The sequence below is a fragment of the Gossypium raimondii genome, chromosome 4, assembly GCF_025698545.1.
Source record: "Gossypium raimondii isolate GPD5lz chromosome 4, ASM2569854v1, whole genome shotgun sequence".
Taxonomy (NCBI): Eukaryota; Viridiplantae; Streptophyta; class Magnoliopsida; order Malvales; family Malvaceae; genus Gossypium; species Gossypium raimondii.
The window spans coordinates 23,567,848-23,585,516 of NC_068568.1; the positions used below are offsets into that span (position 1 = coordinate 23,567,848).

The 17,669-nt window shown below is 32.5% G+C and overlaps 2 protein-coding genes and 1 non-coding gene across 3 annotated transcripts; all 3 read left to right on the top strand.

Annotated features, from left to right (window-relative positions):
- Positions 1-486: 486 nt before the first annotated feature.
- Positions 487-593, top strand: LOC128040698 (small nucleolar RNA R71). Its single transcript, XR_008195504.1, has one exon. It is a non-coding gene; the product is annotated as a small nucleolar RNA R71 (small nucleolar RNA).
- Positions 594-7,666: 7,073 nt separating this feature from the next.
- LOC105766615 (putative HVA22-like protein g) lies at positions 7,667-9,600 on the top strand. The gene is made up of 8 exons (XM_012586130.2): positions 7,667-7,762; positions 7,856-7,954; positions 8,037-8,114; positions 8,243-8,341; positions 8,450-8,506; positions 8,593-8,656; positions 8,751-8,990; positions 9,067-9,600. The coding sequence occupies exons 3-8, from the start codon at positions 8,083-8,085 to the stop codon at positions 9,322-9,324; spliced, it is 750 nt and encodes a 249-aa protein (XP_012441584.1). The 5' UTR covers positions 7,667-7,762; positions 7,856-7,954; positions 8,037-8,082; the 3' UTR covers positions 9,325-9,600.
- Positions 9,601-11,543: 1,943 nt separating this feature from the next.
- LOC105766614 (2-Cys peroxiredoxin BAS1, chloroplastic) lies at positions 11,544-15,925 on the top strand. The gene is made up of 7 exons (XM_012586128.2): positions 11,544-11,862; positions 12,470-12,544; positions 12,661-12,742; positions 12,836-12,915; positions 14,368-14,493; positions 15,290-15,403; positions 15,606-15,925. Exons 1-7 carry the CDS (start codon positions 11,659-11,661, stop codon positions 15,720-15,722), a joined length of 798 nt encoding a protein of 265 aa, XP_012441582.1. The 5' UTR covers positions 11,544-11,658; the 3' UTR covers positions 15,723-15,925.
- The last annotated feature ends 1,744 nt before the right edge of the window (positions 15,926-17,669 follow it).

Here is a 17,669-nt window from a genome sequence, read left to right on the forward strand (position 1 = left end):
GTTACTCTAGGAAAAATTCGGGTGATTTCGCCATGATGAGTTATAAAATTTGGATTGCAGTCCTGCCTCCCTCGGTTTTGGTTTTGGTTACCCATGTAATATACGGATTTGGGGTTCGATGGATATTCTTCAAACAAATTTCCTTCCCCGCAATGCACACAAGCTATATTCTCAAATTGGTTAGGTGGTTGGGCTGCAAAACTGTTATACCCATTAGTGGTAAGATTCTTAAGTATTGAGGATATTAAAGATACCTAAGATGCGAGTGAAGTGAGAGCGTCCACTTCATGTATTCCAGCGACTCGTCTTCCTAACGCTGCTCGATTGGTTGGTCATTGATAATTGTTGCTGGCAATCCTCTCAATAATTTCGTAAGCCTCATTATAAGACTTGGAAAAAAGAGCACCATTAGCGGAGGCGTCCACTACCATCGTCGTGTGAGCATTGAGACCATTATAGAATGTCTCAAGTTGAATGCAATGTGGGATTCCATGATGAGGGCACTTTCGTAATAACTCTTTGTACCTTTTCCATGCCTCATACAGGGACTTATCATCCATTTGTTGGAAGGTAGTGATCTCATTCCTCAACTTGGCATTCTTGCTCAGCGGGAAATACTTCATGAGGAATCTCTCGGCTAAATCTTGCCATGTAGAAATAGAGTTCGGTGGCAATGACTTCAACCAGGCACGAGCTCTGTCCCTTAGCGAATATGGGAATAGCTTCAGTTGTAATGCATCTTCATGTACTCCGGCTAACTTGAAAGAATCGCTCACTTCCATAAATAGTCTTAAGTGAAGATGAGGATCTTCAGTAGGCATTCCATTGAATTGGCCCACAGTCTGAAGCATCTGGAACATGACTGGCTTCAGCTCGAATTGTTGTGCCTCGATTTTGGGTCTCCTAATACCCAAATTAAGATCATAAAATATTGGCACGGCATACTGTCGTAAAGCTCTATCCCTATCATCAATAATAAGGATAGGATTCTGAGCAAGGTTTGATCCGTTTCCTTGATTCATATTCTCAAAGTTTATCTCTTCGGTCCTTCTCTAGTCCGCTTGTCTTCTTCGCTGTTGAAAGGTTTGTTCTATTTTAGGGTCCACAGGGAGTAAGTCGATAATCTAGTCAATACTCATAAACACTTGAAATAATCACAGAAAGATTAAGTAAGTAAAGATCTAAACAAGAAAATAAATAAACCAAAATGTAAAAACAGATTCACAAATAATGGTTTTTTTTAAAACAGTCCCCGACAATGGCGCCAAAAACATGGAACGACGAAAATGTACAAGTGTACACAATCGCAACAAGTAATATAAGTGACAAGTAAATGTCGAGTTATCGTACCCACAGGGACTTAAAAAAGAATATTTATGAAATTAATGTTAAAGCACTTTGGTGATGGAAAATATTTTCGTTTAAAGATTATTAAAACCTAAGGGTTAAAAACTAAGTAAAAAAATTTAAAAATAAAAAGATTCTAATGCACGATTTCAAATAAGGTTTAATCAAGACAATATAATTGTGTTGCTTTAATTACATTCCTTTAACTTAGAATTATTAAACTTATGTTTATACTACTACAAACAAATTCAAGGCAACTCGGTAATTTGCTAACTATTGCTCATACATACTTATTAAATTAATCAATCTCTTGAACATTTTTCAATGTCAATCCAAGTGATTAATCAATCTTCACAAGCATATAAAAGATCAAGTGAGGTAACAGAGTAGTTCTACCTTGAAACAGTTTAATCACAATAATCTTGCAAGTTATGCAAGGCATATGTATCGCCAAATACAATGCTAAATTAACTTCATCTACCTTAGAAGAATAAACATGCACTGATTAGTATTGTGTCGACTAATTACAATTTCAATATGATTTAATAATTAATTCATTAGTTATCTAACAATTAATATTGCAAGAATAACTTAGGCATGATTTTACTTAATCAAGCATCTTACCGAGGCCTATACAGCACAAACACAATTTCAATAATTCAAGCAGGCAAAATATAATCAACCCAACATGAATTAAATTCAAGCTAGATTGATTAAAATAACCATTTCAATAGCATAAATATTCATAAACATGTTTGTCAAAACAACAACGAAATTTAAAGAGATAGGGAACAAGAAGCAAATCCGGTGTTTCTCTGTGGCTTGACTAATTTCTCCGTTCTTCATTCTCTGTTGTCCTCAGCTATCAAGGTGGCTTATGAACACTTTAATTGCTGCTCAACAATGGCTGATGAGGACCTCTTTCCCAAGAGAAGAAATCGGGACTTGAACAAAAGGGAAATGGGAAGGAAAAGTTGAGAGAAAGTGAGAGAGGAGAAGAGAGAATGAGAGTGTGAGGGATGATTTGAATGATCAGAAAGGGTTGATTTTATAGCTGATTGTGGCTGCTAAAATTATCAAATTCTATCAGCCAAAGAGACCCCCCTTGGCTGGCCACACACATGGCAAAGTTGAGAGATTCAACTTTGCTAAAAATAGCCTGGGGCAAATCCATAAAGCCACATTTTTTGGAGGAGTTTGAATGCAAGGTTGAAATTTCTTCAAGGGCTTCTTTGCAAGCTTATTTAGTCAGCTAAAATGCTGATTTGGGTCAACATATGGAGGGTTCTGGGCAGCCCAATTGGTGGCTGGTTCGGTTCACTAGATTTGGTTCAACCAATGCGGTTCAACTGGACTATTTTTTTCCATAATTAATTAATAATAATTTATTTAGCCGAAATTAAATTGGGAATAAATTAAAATTAATTATATTATGAATTAACACACATTTTTGGACCATCTTAGGCTGGAAATAAATTTGCCTTGATGCTTCAAATTGCTTCTCAGTTTTATTCTTCGAGCATTGTCTACCAAGCCAATTTTCGCCCTTTGTGCGAATCTGTCGAAAATGGTCAAAATTAATCAAAATTAACTATAAAATTTATTAAAATTCATCATGTTCATATTTTTAACATAATTTAATTATTTTATAATATTTAATTATTTTTCGACAAGAATTTAACCGAAATAGCATGATTTTATGTTAAAAAGGGCATGTAAAAAGCACATAAATTTTCGTGTTTCTAGAAATCCTCTACTATTTATGGAAACTGAAACTGTTATTTTACCATTTTTCCCTTCAAAAAATTGTATAAATAGGAGGTCATTCTCATCATTTTTCATTGAACACAACAAGAGAACAAAATAGCTTCTCTTTGTTCTCTAAATTTTGGTGTTCTACAAAATTACACGAGAGGGAAATTATATCTAGGAGATTGAGTTTTAAGCAGGACCATTTGTGACCCCTCCAATCTTTCTTGGGAATTGAACCTAGTGTGGTTTCACTGGTTTCTTCTAGTTTATTTTCTGATCAAAGTTCCAATCAACTGCTTTTGTTTTTCGATTTTCATTCTTTTTAGAAGAGCAATGCCAATTATGTTCCACTTTCTTTATTCGGGTATACGAATATTGAAGTACTGTGTTAACCTTGGGGGGCAACATCCACTACACGATTACACCAATCAGGGTGAATTTGCTTATAAGGCAATGGTTCTTCAACGGCACAATGATTCCTATTTTATTTACACTCAGTTTGGTTTCCTGTCAGCGCTAACAGTTTTGTTTTGCAGTAGTATATTTCCAACAATACTTTGGCCTCACATATATTTTTATCCCTTGAACACAGATTTAATATAATTATTTAACTTAATACATTTTTGTGAATTGTTTAATTAAGAAAATATCTTATTACATTATTGATATATTGTTTACAAAATTATAAACTATTATATAGCTATAATAAAACAATTTTTTTTTTTGGTTATCGCTAGATAATCTTATACACAAATTTAACAATATAATTTATTTATATCATTTTTCATGTGAAATTTATTATTGCAATTTATTATGGATGCATATATTATACAGTTTTTAACCTTAAAGTTTTCAAAAAAATTATGGTTGTTATATTCCGAACTCTGTTTTATATGAATAAATACAATGATAGAAAAATGTTTTTTTATATTTTTATTACAATATTAGGGAAAAATTTATAAATAGTATTATAAAAATCAGAAGACATGATAAATTTGTGCAGACATGAGTAAGAAAACTATTCATATATATTTTATAACAAGGTACACATATTTTAGGAAACTTTTGACATCGAAACTTTAGTTTAGTGGTGCACTCTATCATACTATAAATTTATGTGTGATCTATATTTTTATAATCTAGATTTCTTGGTTCCTTAATAATTTAAGTGTTTTTCATGAAAAGAGCATTAAGTGGTGAAATACAAAGTAAGGCTTGTTGTTAAATGCTACAAGCAAAAACATGAGGTTGATTATGATGAAGTCTTTTCATCCGTTGTCCAAATTGAAACAATTTGTTTGCTTATTTCCTTAGTGGCTCAAATGAAGTGGAACATACATCAACTTGATGAAAAATCAATATTTATTAACGGTTTCTTGGAAGAGGAATTTTACATTAAGCAACCTATGAGATGCAAAGTCCAAGGGCAAGAAGATAAATGCCGAAGGTTGAAAAAGGCATTATATGGGTTAAAACAAGCACCCCATGCATGGTATAGCGCATCGACAAGTATTTTCGAGAAAGTGGTTTTGTTCAATGTCTTCATGGACATTCACTCCATGTCAAGATAAATGATGGTGAGATATCTTGATAGTTTGTCTTTATGTGGATGATTTGATCTTTACAGGAGATAATCTGAATTTAATTGAAGCATTCAAGAAGCACTTGTCACTTGACTTCGAGATGGCTGATGTTATTTGGGCCTATTAGTGAAACAAACGGAGGACAACATATTCATCTCGCAAGAAGGTTATGCAAAGCTGGTATTGAAAAAATTCAAAATGCTTGATTGCAATCCTATTAATACTAGTGTGGAGTGACGTTGTCAAACTTTGATGATGAAATAAAGGAAGATCCAACTCTTTTCAAAAGTATTGTGGGAAGTTTGAGATACTTGACATGTACAAGGTCTGATATCTTATTTGCAGTTGGAGTAATGAGTCGTTACATTGAAGCTCCTAAGTCAGCTCACAGTAAGGTTGATAAAAGGATTCTTCATTACGTAAAAGGTAAGATTGAATTTGGGTTATTCTACTTGTCTTCTCATGACTTTCAACTTATGGGATTTTGTGATAGTGATTTTTCCAGTAGCATCGATGATATAAAAAGCACCACTAGATTTGTGTTTTTCTTGGGAAATTGTTGCATCTCTTGGAGTTCTAAGAAGCAACCCATTGTGACATTTTCAACTTGTGAGGTTGAATATTTGGCAGCAACTTCTTGTACTTATCATGCTATTTGGTTTAGAGGATTGTTGAAAGAACTTCACTTGCCACAAGTAGCAGTAACCAAAATTTGCATTGATAACAAGTCTGCACAAGCACTTGCGAAAAATCCTATGTTCCATGATCGAAAAAAATATATAGACACAAGATATCATTTTATCATAGAGCATATTGCCAATAAGGAAGTGGAGCTTAAGTTTGTGAAGAGTCAAGATCAAGTGGCGGTTGTTATTACAAAACCTCTCAAGATAGAAGATTTTCGAAGAATGCGTGGAAAACTTGGTGTAATCAAGAAAATTTTAAATTAAGAGGAAGTGTTGAATATTATAATTTGAATATTCCAGAATGTATTTGCTCATTTACTTGCATGTATTTGTATTTAATGAATGTATTTAGAGTGGATGAATCTAATAGTCATGAATGAATGTACTTAACTAGGATACATGAATGTATTGAAACCAGTAGTCACTTACAACTTCTATATAAAGACTTGTACGTGATGAAGTATAGCAAGAGAGAGTGAAAGACACAAAATTATAATACAGAGTTAATTTTCAAATTCCTTCCCAAGGCTGTTTCTTCCTCCACCAGATAATTATTTATCTTCCACCTCTTTCCAACAAATAGTTGTTAACTTTTTCTCGAGAAAATATTTGATCACAAAGAGACCACACTCCAAGTAATGTCTCCACTTGGACACTGCCATTAAAATGACAAACTACAATTTTTTTCACAAATGGTAAGTCACATTTTTAGGCATTAAGGCCTTACTTAAGTAAGCAATTGCCCTTCCATCTTGAGAAATCACAACCCTTATCCCTCTTGAGCTAGCATCAGTCTCGAAGTAGAAGGGTTTGTTAAACTTAGGCAAAACCAATACCGGAGCTCTGCACGTTGACTCTTTCAGCTTATTAAAAGTTGCAATAGCTTCAAAATGCCATCGAAACCCTTGTTTTCTCAATAGATAAATCAATGGCTTGTTGGTTTCCCCAAAATTTCTAATAAACTTCATGTTGTAACCTATTTACCCAAGGAACCCTCTCAAAGACTTCAATGTTTCTTGGTAGGGGCCACTTCTTCATTGCTTCAATCTTTTCTATATTAGTAGAAACCCCAGTAGGTAATATTATGTGGCTTAAATACTCCATCCCTGGTTGTCCAAAAAAGACACTTGCTCTTCTTTGCAAAGAGTTGGTTAGACCTCAATGTTTCAAGCACAAACTGTAAATGTTTCAGGTGGATGTCCAAGTTAATTCTATCCACCAAAATGTCATAAAAAGGGATAAGCACAATTTTTTTTTCAAGTAGGGAGAAAATATGTCATTCATAAGTGATTGAAAAGTAGCTAGTGCATTTGTTAAACCAAAGGTGGCCATGATGAGTTCTAAATGCATTCTTTGGTATATATTCCTTTTTAATTCTTATTTGTAATAATCAAACTTCATATCAATCCTCGAAAAGCATTTTGCACCTACCAATTCATCTAATAAATCCCTTGTAACCGATATGGAGAATTTATCATTTTCCATCAATTGCCTACAATCTGTGCAGAGCTACTATCTCTTTCTTTAGTAATGAATTCCTCATAATAGGAATGGGGAATTCATCTATGTATACTGTTGGAGAGGGGATCCCAAGCTTTCCAAATCTTATGAACACAGTGAGACCTTATCCCCAACAGAAAATAGGTTAAGATGCCTTAGAACGTCGTGACATTGCACAGCACATCTTGAAAATTTTTCTCATGTAGGTGCGCAACATCAAAATCTGCACCATAATTCTTGGTCTTTTGTACTTTTTTTAATTAGTTTTAACTCCTCTAAAATGGCCCAATCATCAATAACTCATATTTTTTTATTGCTAGTATAAAAGTCTATTATTGACATATTTATACTAATATTACTAGTATAAAATGCATATTAACTAATTTTAAATATACCAATAAGTACGATTGAGTGATACAATGATATGATACATTATACTTTTCAGAGAGAATATAAATTTAAATTTTGGAGACAACATATGTTTAAATATAAATTTTATATATATGGATGATTAATTTGATAATAGATTTGTTAGTATAAAATTAGTTAATATGGAAATCTCGAATTTAGTAATGGAATTTTACTCATGAGTGCGTTGGTACTATAATATTTTTAAAGAAAATAATTAATGTGGATGTGCAAATTTTCAGAGTTTCTATATCAAAGGGCGAAAATAGCGGGAAGAGGAAAAGCATAACTACCAAACGGTAAAACCGTTCTTTTCCTTCTATTATTATCATCAATAAAACCAACTTATTAGTATCAAATGCTATAAATCCATCTATTTATCTATTCCGTTTTCAATATAAAAAATTCTATTACATTTCTTTCAATTTTTTTTTCTCCCCAGAATCAAACTGATCCTTTAGTTTTTATCATCAGTTTGTTTCAGAGGTTGTAAACTTATTTTAATCCTCAATTTCCAATTAACAAGCTTTTCTCTCTTTTCTTTTTCTGATTCTTTTCTTCTCTTTTTTTTTTTTGCAGGGTTTTTGGTTTTTTAAACTTTCCTTATTTTTGGAGCCATACATCAGGAGACTTCATTAATTCATTTGGTGTTTCATCCTTTTTTGGTTTCGGAAACAGGTTTGGAATTGTGGGTTGTTGTCTTTTTCTTCTGTGTTTCGCCAAAGTTTAATGAATAATAATCATTCAAAAATTTGCCCAGGAAAATTAGCACGGGTGATAGCAGAAAAAAAGAATAAATTAAAAAAATGTTGGGTGATTTCTTGAACAGATTGCTATTGTAAGTCATTGGGGGTTCCTCATTTTCCTTGTTAGTACTGTTCTTTTCATGTTAATAAATAATAAAGAAATGGTTGACTAGATTTTTGGAATAAGATGTTAATCATGGTAATTATGTTATAAACTCAGGTTGGTTTTTGGATATGCATATCCAGCATTTGAGTGCTTTAAAATGGTGGAGAAGAACAGGGTTGAGATTGAAGAACTCAGATTTTGGTGTAAATACTGGTATCAAAATATGGGCCCCCTTCACATTGTCCCAACCAGAATATATTTTATTTAGTGTAATTTGATTTAAAAAATAGTATTGACTTGTGGAACTCATGAAATTTGCAGGATCCTTGTGGCGTTTTTGACAATTATTGAGAGGATAACCGACATATTCGTTTCCTGGTATAAGATATAGTATAGGGTTATGGTTTTGTTTAACATTACTAATAGGGTTTAAATGAATAACATATATATGAATAATACTGAAGGTTGCCTATGTATGGCGAGATGAAGTTTGCATTCGTTATCTACCTATGGTATCCAAAAATCAAGGTAGTCATCGAATCGTAGAGGGAATTCATTTCATTGACCCCTTTTCCTTGCGCAAATCTTTAAACTCAATTCACAATTATATGACAAAATGCAGGGAACCAATTTTGTGTACGATACCTTCGTGCGGCCATACGTGGCGAAACATGAAACAGAAGTGGATCGAAAGATCATGGAGATGAGAGCTCGAGCATGGAACGTGTTTATGCATTACTGGTCAAACTGCTCAGAAATGGGGTTGACTAAATTCTTCGAAATGTTCCAATATTTAGCAGGCCAATCTGCAAAGCTCAATCAAGCTGTCAAGCAAGTCAATCATGTTGATCAAGTCCATAAGGTAACCATCCCTACCACCATTTCTTAGCTTTGAAATGAAAATTATGTCAAACGCTTTCATGTTTCTTTTTCTGTAGAAATCTGATGATCGAAGTCTAAACGTTCCACTGCCACCGTCTCCAAATGGTTTACGGAGTCCGATGGCGAGGAACAAGGCTTGGAGTTCAGCAGCGATAAACCGAGTCAACTCACCCAGGTTCAGTCAATCCCAAGAGGACACCAGCCCAACGGAGTACGAGTTCGACAACGATGATGACTCGATTCCCTATTCCCCAAGTAACTCTAGGCTCCAACAAGCTCGTCTCAAGCTCCGCCGCACCAAAACACAAAATTAATTTAATTTGTAATAAAACAAACCAAATTTGTACGAAGATTTTTTTGTTTCTTGAATACCAAGTCCGAAATCCCACTCATCATTTTCCCCCTCTCCGTATAATAATATATTATGTTTTTATTCAAAAATATGTTCATCGAGTTAGAAAGCTTTTTTTTGTTGGAAGTTTTGTGTCTTGGGCATAAGGTGTAATTTTTTTTCTTTTTTTAAATGCTTCTCTAAATGTATGCCCTTTTGTACGTGGTATAATATATAAAACATGCAATTCTTTACATCCACGATTTCGTGCTTGTGTCTTGTCTATTTACTTTCGTTGTGGATGGACAATATGCAATTTAAATAAAAGATATATATGCAAAGTTAGAATGAATTAGGGTGAAGGATGTTAAAACAATGAAGAAAGCACTGGATAAGTTACAACCCAATGAGTCAACTGTAAGATAATATGATGTAATTAAAGTTTGTTGTAACACTCGATATATGACTTGATCTAACGGATTCAAATGTAAGTTGTCATGATATTTACATACTTAGCAAAATTTTACAATCTACGAAAGCTATATTGAAAGTACTAGTTATCTTTTTAAAAAATTTTCTAAGTCAATTGGTTTGAGTAATATATTTATCGTTTGTTACAAACTTCAAAGTTAAAATAAAACCTTAAAACAAAGTGTTTGATAGACATATTCATAGCGTATATTACTACGTACTTGTCATTTGAAAAACATATTTTATGAATGTCTCTCTATATGCATAATATTGCCCTCGGTCTACCACCATGGCGCATCCCTGGCTTGGTCCTTCCTAGCGCACTAGTTCAATTCTCAAACCTGCTTACCAAAAGACACATATAAGTTCAAAGGAACTTAGTGAGTCTTACTCATTATTACCTTTTTACGAGGTCGTAGAATATTTCGACTCAAGGGTTTGGGTTCTTTCTTAGACTTTGGCGAATACTTTTCTGGTTCTTAGTTGGTGGATAGCTATGTGCCAACCTCTACAATTAACCACCTTTTACACATTTCGCCCAATTTATGGATCACATGCTTCACCCTATAATTCAAATCTCATTACACACTTTCTTTGCAGAAGGTAGTTGAATGTACTCCTTAGAATGATATTCAACGGATGTTATTCTTGACAGATTCTTTTACAGGACTCAACGATTATTAGAACACCAGTTACATCGTGTCTTTAGATCAGTCCAAGATACTAGACTTACTTAGAAGAATATAGCATTTTAATCCAAGCAATAGAATCCCAGATAATGTTTTGGATATGCCCAAGTTGGTCACGAGGATGGAAAAATGATACACCAAGTAAGCTTTTTCAAATGATACGCCACAAAGTCCTAATAATATTGAAGAATTAGGGTTAGTTTAGCCATGCTTTTGAAAAGTATTTTTAAAAAGTGTAGTGGAAAAATGTTTTTGAGATTTACTTTTTAAAAGTTTGGTTTAAGATTTGAGTGTTTAGCATTACTCTAAAAAGTATTTTGAGAAATAAAATATCCATTTTAAATATGATATTATCAAGTATCAAATATGCATTTAAATAAGGTTCAAATTAGTTAATATTATTATATTTTAGTATAATATAAAAAATTATTATAATATTTTAATATATGAAATATAAATTTTAAATATTTTGAGCAATAAATATTAATTATTTATACAATTTAATTAGAATATATAAATTATATTTTAAATATTTAAATATAACTATTAAATATTTTAATGAGATATTAACACATTTGTATCATTTTAAAAATATTTTTTATTTTAATTAATTATTTTAACACATTTGTAATTAAGTATCAAGAAAAAGAAAGAGAAAATACTATATTGTTGAAAGGGTGAAAAGTAAGCACCAAAAGTGCTTTGGAAGATGAAAAACTAAAATTTTAACTTCTTATTTTCAAAAGTGATTTTAAAAAACTACAAATTTCAGCAAAAAAATAGTACAATTTTTCTTCCAAAAACACTTTGTAAGTTAAAAGTATTTTTTTAAGCACTACTAAATATGTTTAATTATTATGCAAAGTTGATTTTATATATTTCCTGTGTGTGTTTGAGGAAGAAGTTGGTAAATTGGGCTAAGAGCCCAAATGTAAAAGAAAACGAAGGCAAAATGAGGTTGTGTAAGCTCGGCTTGAGTTCACAGACCAAAATGTGTGGAGTGAGGAGTGAGTGGGTAAGGCAACAAATATAAACCCCCCATCACTGACCAAACCCAAACTGTCCACTTATTTATCTTCTTATCCACTCCCCTCTGCTATTTCATTTATCCTTCGCCCATATTCTCTTTCACTGCAAACTGTGAGCGAGTGAGAGTGATGGCTTGCTCAGCTACTTCATCGGCCGCGGCTCTCATCTCCTCTAAGCCAAGGGCTTTCTCCTCCAATTCCAAGCCCTTCTCCCAATCCCTTTCTCTCCCCAATCCCTTCACTGGTCTCCCTGCCCCTCTCCTTTCTCGTCCCGCCTCCTTTTCCCTCTCCCGCGCCTCCCCTTCTCGCAAGTCTTTCGTCGTCAAAGCCACCGTATGTTTTTCTCTTCTCCATTTCGCTTTTTCTTTTCATGTTTCTACTAATTTTTAAATGGTTGAATTTAGACTGGAAAGGGAATGTGACGTTTACTTTGTTTTAATTACTTTCTTTTATTAATATCAACAATTGTAAACATAATGTATTAGGATGTCTCTGGGCTTTAGTTATTTTTGCAAAGGATTTTATTAGAATGTATTCAGAGTGTGGAATTTGGATCTGGTTTCGATTTTAATGCAAAGATGGAAAAAATTAGTGTTGCCAAGGAATAGCGCCGTAAATGTGGGTCTATGACTCCATTGTAAAGGCAAAATAGGATGCCAAAGCTAACTCCATTTGGTGAGTTTTGTTGGGGGCTCCAAATGAAAATGGATATCTATATCATTTAGTTTAAAATGAATTAGTTTGTTTTCAATAAACATTTTAGCAATTTGGAGAAAGGAAAAAGAAGAAAGAGGAGCAAATTATGTTAAGTGAAATTCAGAATTAGTTTTGAGATATGTTTATTCTAAACGAATTCTGAATGTTTTGATGGTGAACTATTTCTTTATCCACATAATTTCTCATGTATGATTCGGTTTCATATTTCGATCATCTCTTTCAGAGTGAGCTTCCACTGGTGGGAAATCCTGCCCCTGATTTTGAGGCTGAGGCCGTCTTTGACCAGGAGTTCATTAAGGTATCTTATGTGGATATTGTTCTCAAGTATAGGCACTTAAATAAAATTTTCCCTCTTTTGTTATGATTACATATGTTTTTTCCAATTCTATTCTGAACTATGCATTATTCTTTCAGGTCAAGCTCTCTGAATACATTGGGAAGAAATATGTGATTCTCTTCTTTTACCCGTTGGACTTCACATTTGTTTGCCCCACAGGTGTCTTTCACTCTGAACAACTAGCCTAATAGTTTTCTATGATATTAGAGTCTCATTCTTACTTTCACCTCCTAAAATGCTTCCTGCTTGCAGAGATTACTGCTTTCAGTGACCGCTATGAAGAATTTGAGAAGCTAAACACCGAAATATTAGGTGTTTCTATTGACAGTGTGGTAAGTTCCTTGGTTTATAGCAAAAAATGTTTATACCTCTCTGCCTATATTAAAGTTTAGTAGTTTCCTTCAGGCGCAGAAGATTCTTAAAGGTATGCTTACGTCTTCATTGTAGCCTTACGTAGTTTGCTGGTTCATTTTTCTTAGACCCACTACAGTGATGATATAAGCAATGCGAAATTGCAAATCTCTATGACCATGTATCCTAAAAATTAGTCAAACACACAAGGTAAAAGATAACTCAACCACCAAATGCAGCATAAATTTATTCAAGGCAAAAAGACACATCCAAAATAAAGACATCAAGTTGCCATTGTCCTATCAAAGATGATATGGAATCTCAAGATTTAAATTCTAGTTTTAGGGTTTAGTCTTGATTTGGTTTGAAATTGATGCTTCGGTTCAGATCTGGAATTAACAAGGAAAAGTAAGTCAAATTTCTAATTAAGAGAGAAAAGAAAAAAGAACTAAAAAAATAAAAAAGAAGGATTAAGGAAGAAGAATCCGGATTTGGAATGGAGTACATATATAATTCGGTATTGAATGCAAATCCTAGATGCCAAATTGAAAAACCTGAAATCAATAAGAATCTGAACTAGAGTTAAATTGTAAAAGAAGTAAACGAAATCAGAAATAAAAGAAAGAATTAGGGTGTGGAGAATTTAGCCGAGGATGAATTTTTGGGGCTTGAATAAACAAGTATATTCGGTCACCCTTTACAAAGACTCTTACTTTTGACTCAAACTCTTCTGGAAAGTTGTATAAATTTATAGAGATCAATGTTTCTATCTGGCCAAGCAGTGGTGTTCTGAATACCATTTTCCTCGTTAAGATATGTTGCTACCATACTGCACTCTAAATTTCGTGAAGTAATTGTTTTATCTATATTCTTATGTTTTATACACTATATTTTTTGTCTGCAATTCTCGAAGATTTGTGCAGCCTTGATGAAATGCTAAGCTTTTGGCTTTTTACCTTGGTGAAATGCTACATCATGGTAGCAAGCATTTTAGACCGGACAAAGAGAGGTGTTTAATAGGAAATGAAAATCAATGGAAAATGTTTGTGTTCTAGTTGCGAAAAAAATTCTGCAATCAACAACATATTAGTGATCTGCAACAATTTAGTATCTGTTACTTAAAACTATCTTAAAGTTATGTAATTTTACCATTAGTGCTGCTTCCCTTCTTATCTATTATTTTTAGTTGGTTTTGCATGTTTGCAGTTGATGCTTTGCATCTTTATTTTTATCTTGGAATCTAGATAATATTTATGTTTATCATAGCTTTGGTTATAGTTAATGTGCAGTATAACAAAGCATTAATACATTTCTAGTACTAGCAACTGTATTTGTAATTAGCTGATAATGTTTACTTTGTTGCATTCAAATTAATATTATGTTTTTTGCATTCAAGGGAAACGAAACTTAAATCTCACCTTGTTGTGATGCAGTTCTCTCACCTTGCCTGGGTTCAAACAGATAGAAAGTCAGGTGGTCTTGGTGATTTGAAGTATCCTCTCATATCTGATGTCACAAAGACAATTGCCAAAGCCTATGGAGTGTTGATTCCTGATCAGGTTTGTTAACCTCGTGTTGCTAGCATCTAATGCTGAATGAGCAAAGCATCATTTATTCGTTAAATTTTTTAGTATGTACCGTGCAAGGTAAAGGCTCCTGAATACCACTCTTACATACCTATATATCTAGTATTTCTTAACCCTTAGGGTTTGATTCATTCATCAAAATGCTTTCTTAGAATTGATTTTTCCTTCTTTTGGGGGTTAAATCGCTTTTTGGGCCCTGAACTTGACAAACTTTTCCCACATTGGGGTTTAAAGTTTTTTTTTTTGTTCCAAGTTAGGCCTTGAACTTGGCAATTGTTCCAACATTGAGGCTTGAACCTTTTTTTATCCAAGTTAGTCCTGAACTTGGCAGTTGTTCCCACTTTGGAGCTTGAACCTTTTTTCTTTGTCCAAATTAGTCCTTGAAAACCCTAAATTTCAGGCCCAATTCGTGAACAATTGCCAAGCTCAGTGATTAATTTGGACAAAAAAAAAGTTCAAGCCCCAATGTGGGAACAATTGCCAAGTTTAGGGCTTAACATGGACCAAAAAAAAGTTCAGGCCCTAAAGTGGAAAAAGTTGCCAAGTTCGGGGGGGGGGGGGGGAGTTGTTTGGTAAACCTAGAAAATTATGATCAAATGTAAGGGAAAAAGAAAACACTTGATAATTAGAGATTCTAAAGTTTCTTTCTAGAACCATGACTTCTGGCTCACTCACTCTATCATCTTTAACTATACTTTCCCCCGAAGTGAGTACTTTGTTGTAAATATGTTTTTCAATATTGTTCTTACAAATTCATTATGGATGTCAGGGAATTGCATTGAGAGGGCTTTTCATTATAGATAAAGAGGGAATTATCCAGCACTCCACCATCAACAATCTTGCTATTGGACGGAGCGTTGATGAAACAATGAGGACTCTCCAGGTACTTATAATTTCCTAGATTGGTATTGCACTTGACTAAGTTCCATTTGGATGCATGGATCATGTGCCATTTATATGGCTCACTGTGAGCATCCAAATGGGTTGTAATGGTTGAAATTTAAGGTTTTGCGTGTTACTTCATGCGGAAGGTTTCCGTCTGGCATGTAACGTCTTGTAATTTGCCTATAACTGCTGTCCTGCAGGCCTTGCAGTATGTGCAGGAAAATCCAGATGAAGTATGCCCAGCTGGGTGGAAACCCGGAGAGAAATCCATGAAACCTGACCCTAAGCTCAGCAAGGATTACTTTGCAGCAATTTGAGGTATAGCCTAGAAAGCAGAAGGTATGTGTTGCGTCCATTAGGATTGACTAAATGAGTTTTTGTTTTTCAATGTATCTTTTTTGTTTTAATGAATTGCTTAGCCTTGGATGGTAATATAAAAGTATGGGGAAATAATCAAATATTGATGTTTGGATTGTGTCTTTTGTATCTTCAAAGGCTGAAGCATAATAATCTTCCTGTCTGGACTGCCTGCATGATGATTTTTCTACTATTTTTTGTTAAAAGAAGCTTCCTTGGATAGTGCTGATCGTATCTGGGTTGACTTCTAACAAAATCTTGATGTGGGGTTTTACACGCATCTAATCAAAACTCCATAAGTTGGACCAACAACCAATCATGTGTCTCACGTTATATTCACCATTATCATATATGGTGGGTTTTTATATAACAACCTATTTCTCCCCAAAAATGGGCATTATTATTTTTATATAAAAAAAATTACAACATTGTTTTTTATTTTTATTTTTCATTTTATGTTGGTTGTTAAGGATGCTGCTATGTTTATTATTTGCATGGATTATGGCATTAATTAATTCTCTTTAATCTCCATATCCATAGCACTTTCTAATGATCCACAGTTGATTTTGTTCCAATAATTTTGCAATCATGCATCGCTGACATTTGGGTTTTGTTTTTTAATTATTAGAACATGGTCTACTTAATGTAACATATTAAGGAAATATTGTAATTATGATTATTACGATGATGGAGAACATGGCATATACTTTTGAAAAATGAATTAGTATATTATTTTAAATTTTATCTACTTTGTTATTTAGCCTAGCTAAATAAATTCAAGCTTAAATCAATTATAAAAAAATGAACGTAAAACCTTTAATTAAAATCAAAGATTATAGTCAATCTAATAAAATATAGTAATAGAAATAACAAATTAGTGTTTTGACTTGTAGTTTTGTCAAGTATTCACGGGATCAGTTCATGTTGCTTTCATTCATTATATATAATTTTTAAAATTTTACTATTTACTTATAAAAATAAATAAAATCCAAATCCAAATTTGTAGGTTTTATATAATGTAAGTTAAATATGGAATGAAATCTAAATCTAAATTTTCATATATTCATATTCTCAAACATAACATTAAAAATATTTTAATTGTATATAATAATAAAGAAAATGAATGAACTTTGATATTTAAAAGGGGTCAATGATAATCAAGTGTTGGTTATTTAAATAACTAAGACTTCAAATTTGATTGAGTATTATTGATCTGCAAATGATTGAATTAGTTTACTATTCAAACCCAAAAGATTGATCAAAATTACATAAACTTTATCATATTCGAAAATACCTTTTTTTTCTTTTCAAACTGTTGCAATCCAAATTATATATTTTCAAACTCATGAATTTTCCTTTCCATTAAAGTGCATATACCGAAAATTCAAGAGGAAATCCTTGATCAACAGAAATTTGCTCCAAAGATTTGGGGAAAACGTTAAGGGTATGTTTGGGGAGAAATTTTGTTTTTAAAATTCTAAAAATGAATTTATTTGTTTGGGTAATATATCGGAAAATTTTAAAATTTGTGACTAATTTCAAAGGGCATCTTAATAGTTCAATTTCCTTTCTCAAATTTCACCTAAAAGATGATTTTTCAAAATTTCTCATAATTTTATTTAATTTAATACATATGGTCCCATCATAAGATAAAAAAGAAAAATTAAACTTCAAAAATTATTTTTATTTGATTATAATATATAGTTTTTAAATTTTATTTTATTAAATCTGTTTATAAAATTTTACAAATATAATGATATTTATATTATTTATTTTAATATAATTATTCTTATTTTTTAATTTGTAAAATTTTAATAAATTAATTTTCCTATATCAATAAAAACAATTACAAATCCTAACATTCAAAATTGATAAATTTTAAAATACTAACATTTTAAAATTTCTCA

Bases quoted from the DNA above. Each gene is read 5' to 3' on its own strand.
- LOC105766615 (XM_012586130.2), top strand. From the start codon at position 8,083: ATGTTGGGTGATTTCTTGAACAGATTGCTATT. The intron at 8,342-8,449 runs GTATCAAAATAT...TGAAATTTGCAG, and splicing joins AGATTTTGGTGTAAATACTG to GATCCTTGTGGCGTTTTTGA. The intron at 8,991-9,066 runs GTAACCATCCCT...CTTTTTCTGTAG, and splicing joins ATGTTGATCAAGTCCATAAG to AAATCTGATGATCGAAGTCT.
- LOC105766614 (XM_012586128.2), top strand. From the start codon at position 11,659: ATGGCTTGCTCAGCTACTTCATCGGCCGCGGCTCTCATCTCCTCTAAG. The intron at 12,743-12,835 runs GTGTCTTTCACT...TCCTGCTTGCAG, and splicing joins CACATTTGTTTGCCCCACAG to AGATTACTGCTTTCAGTGAC. The intron at 12,916-14,367 runs GTAAGTTCCTTG...GTTGTGATGCAG, and splicing joins GTGTTTCTATTGACAGTGTG to TTCTCTCACCTTGCCTGGGT.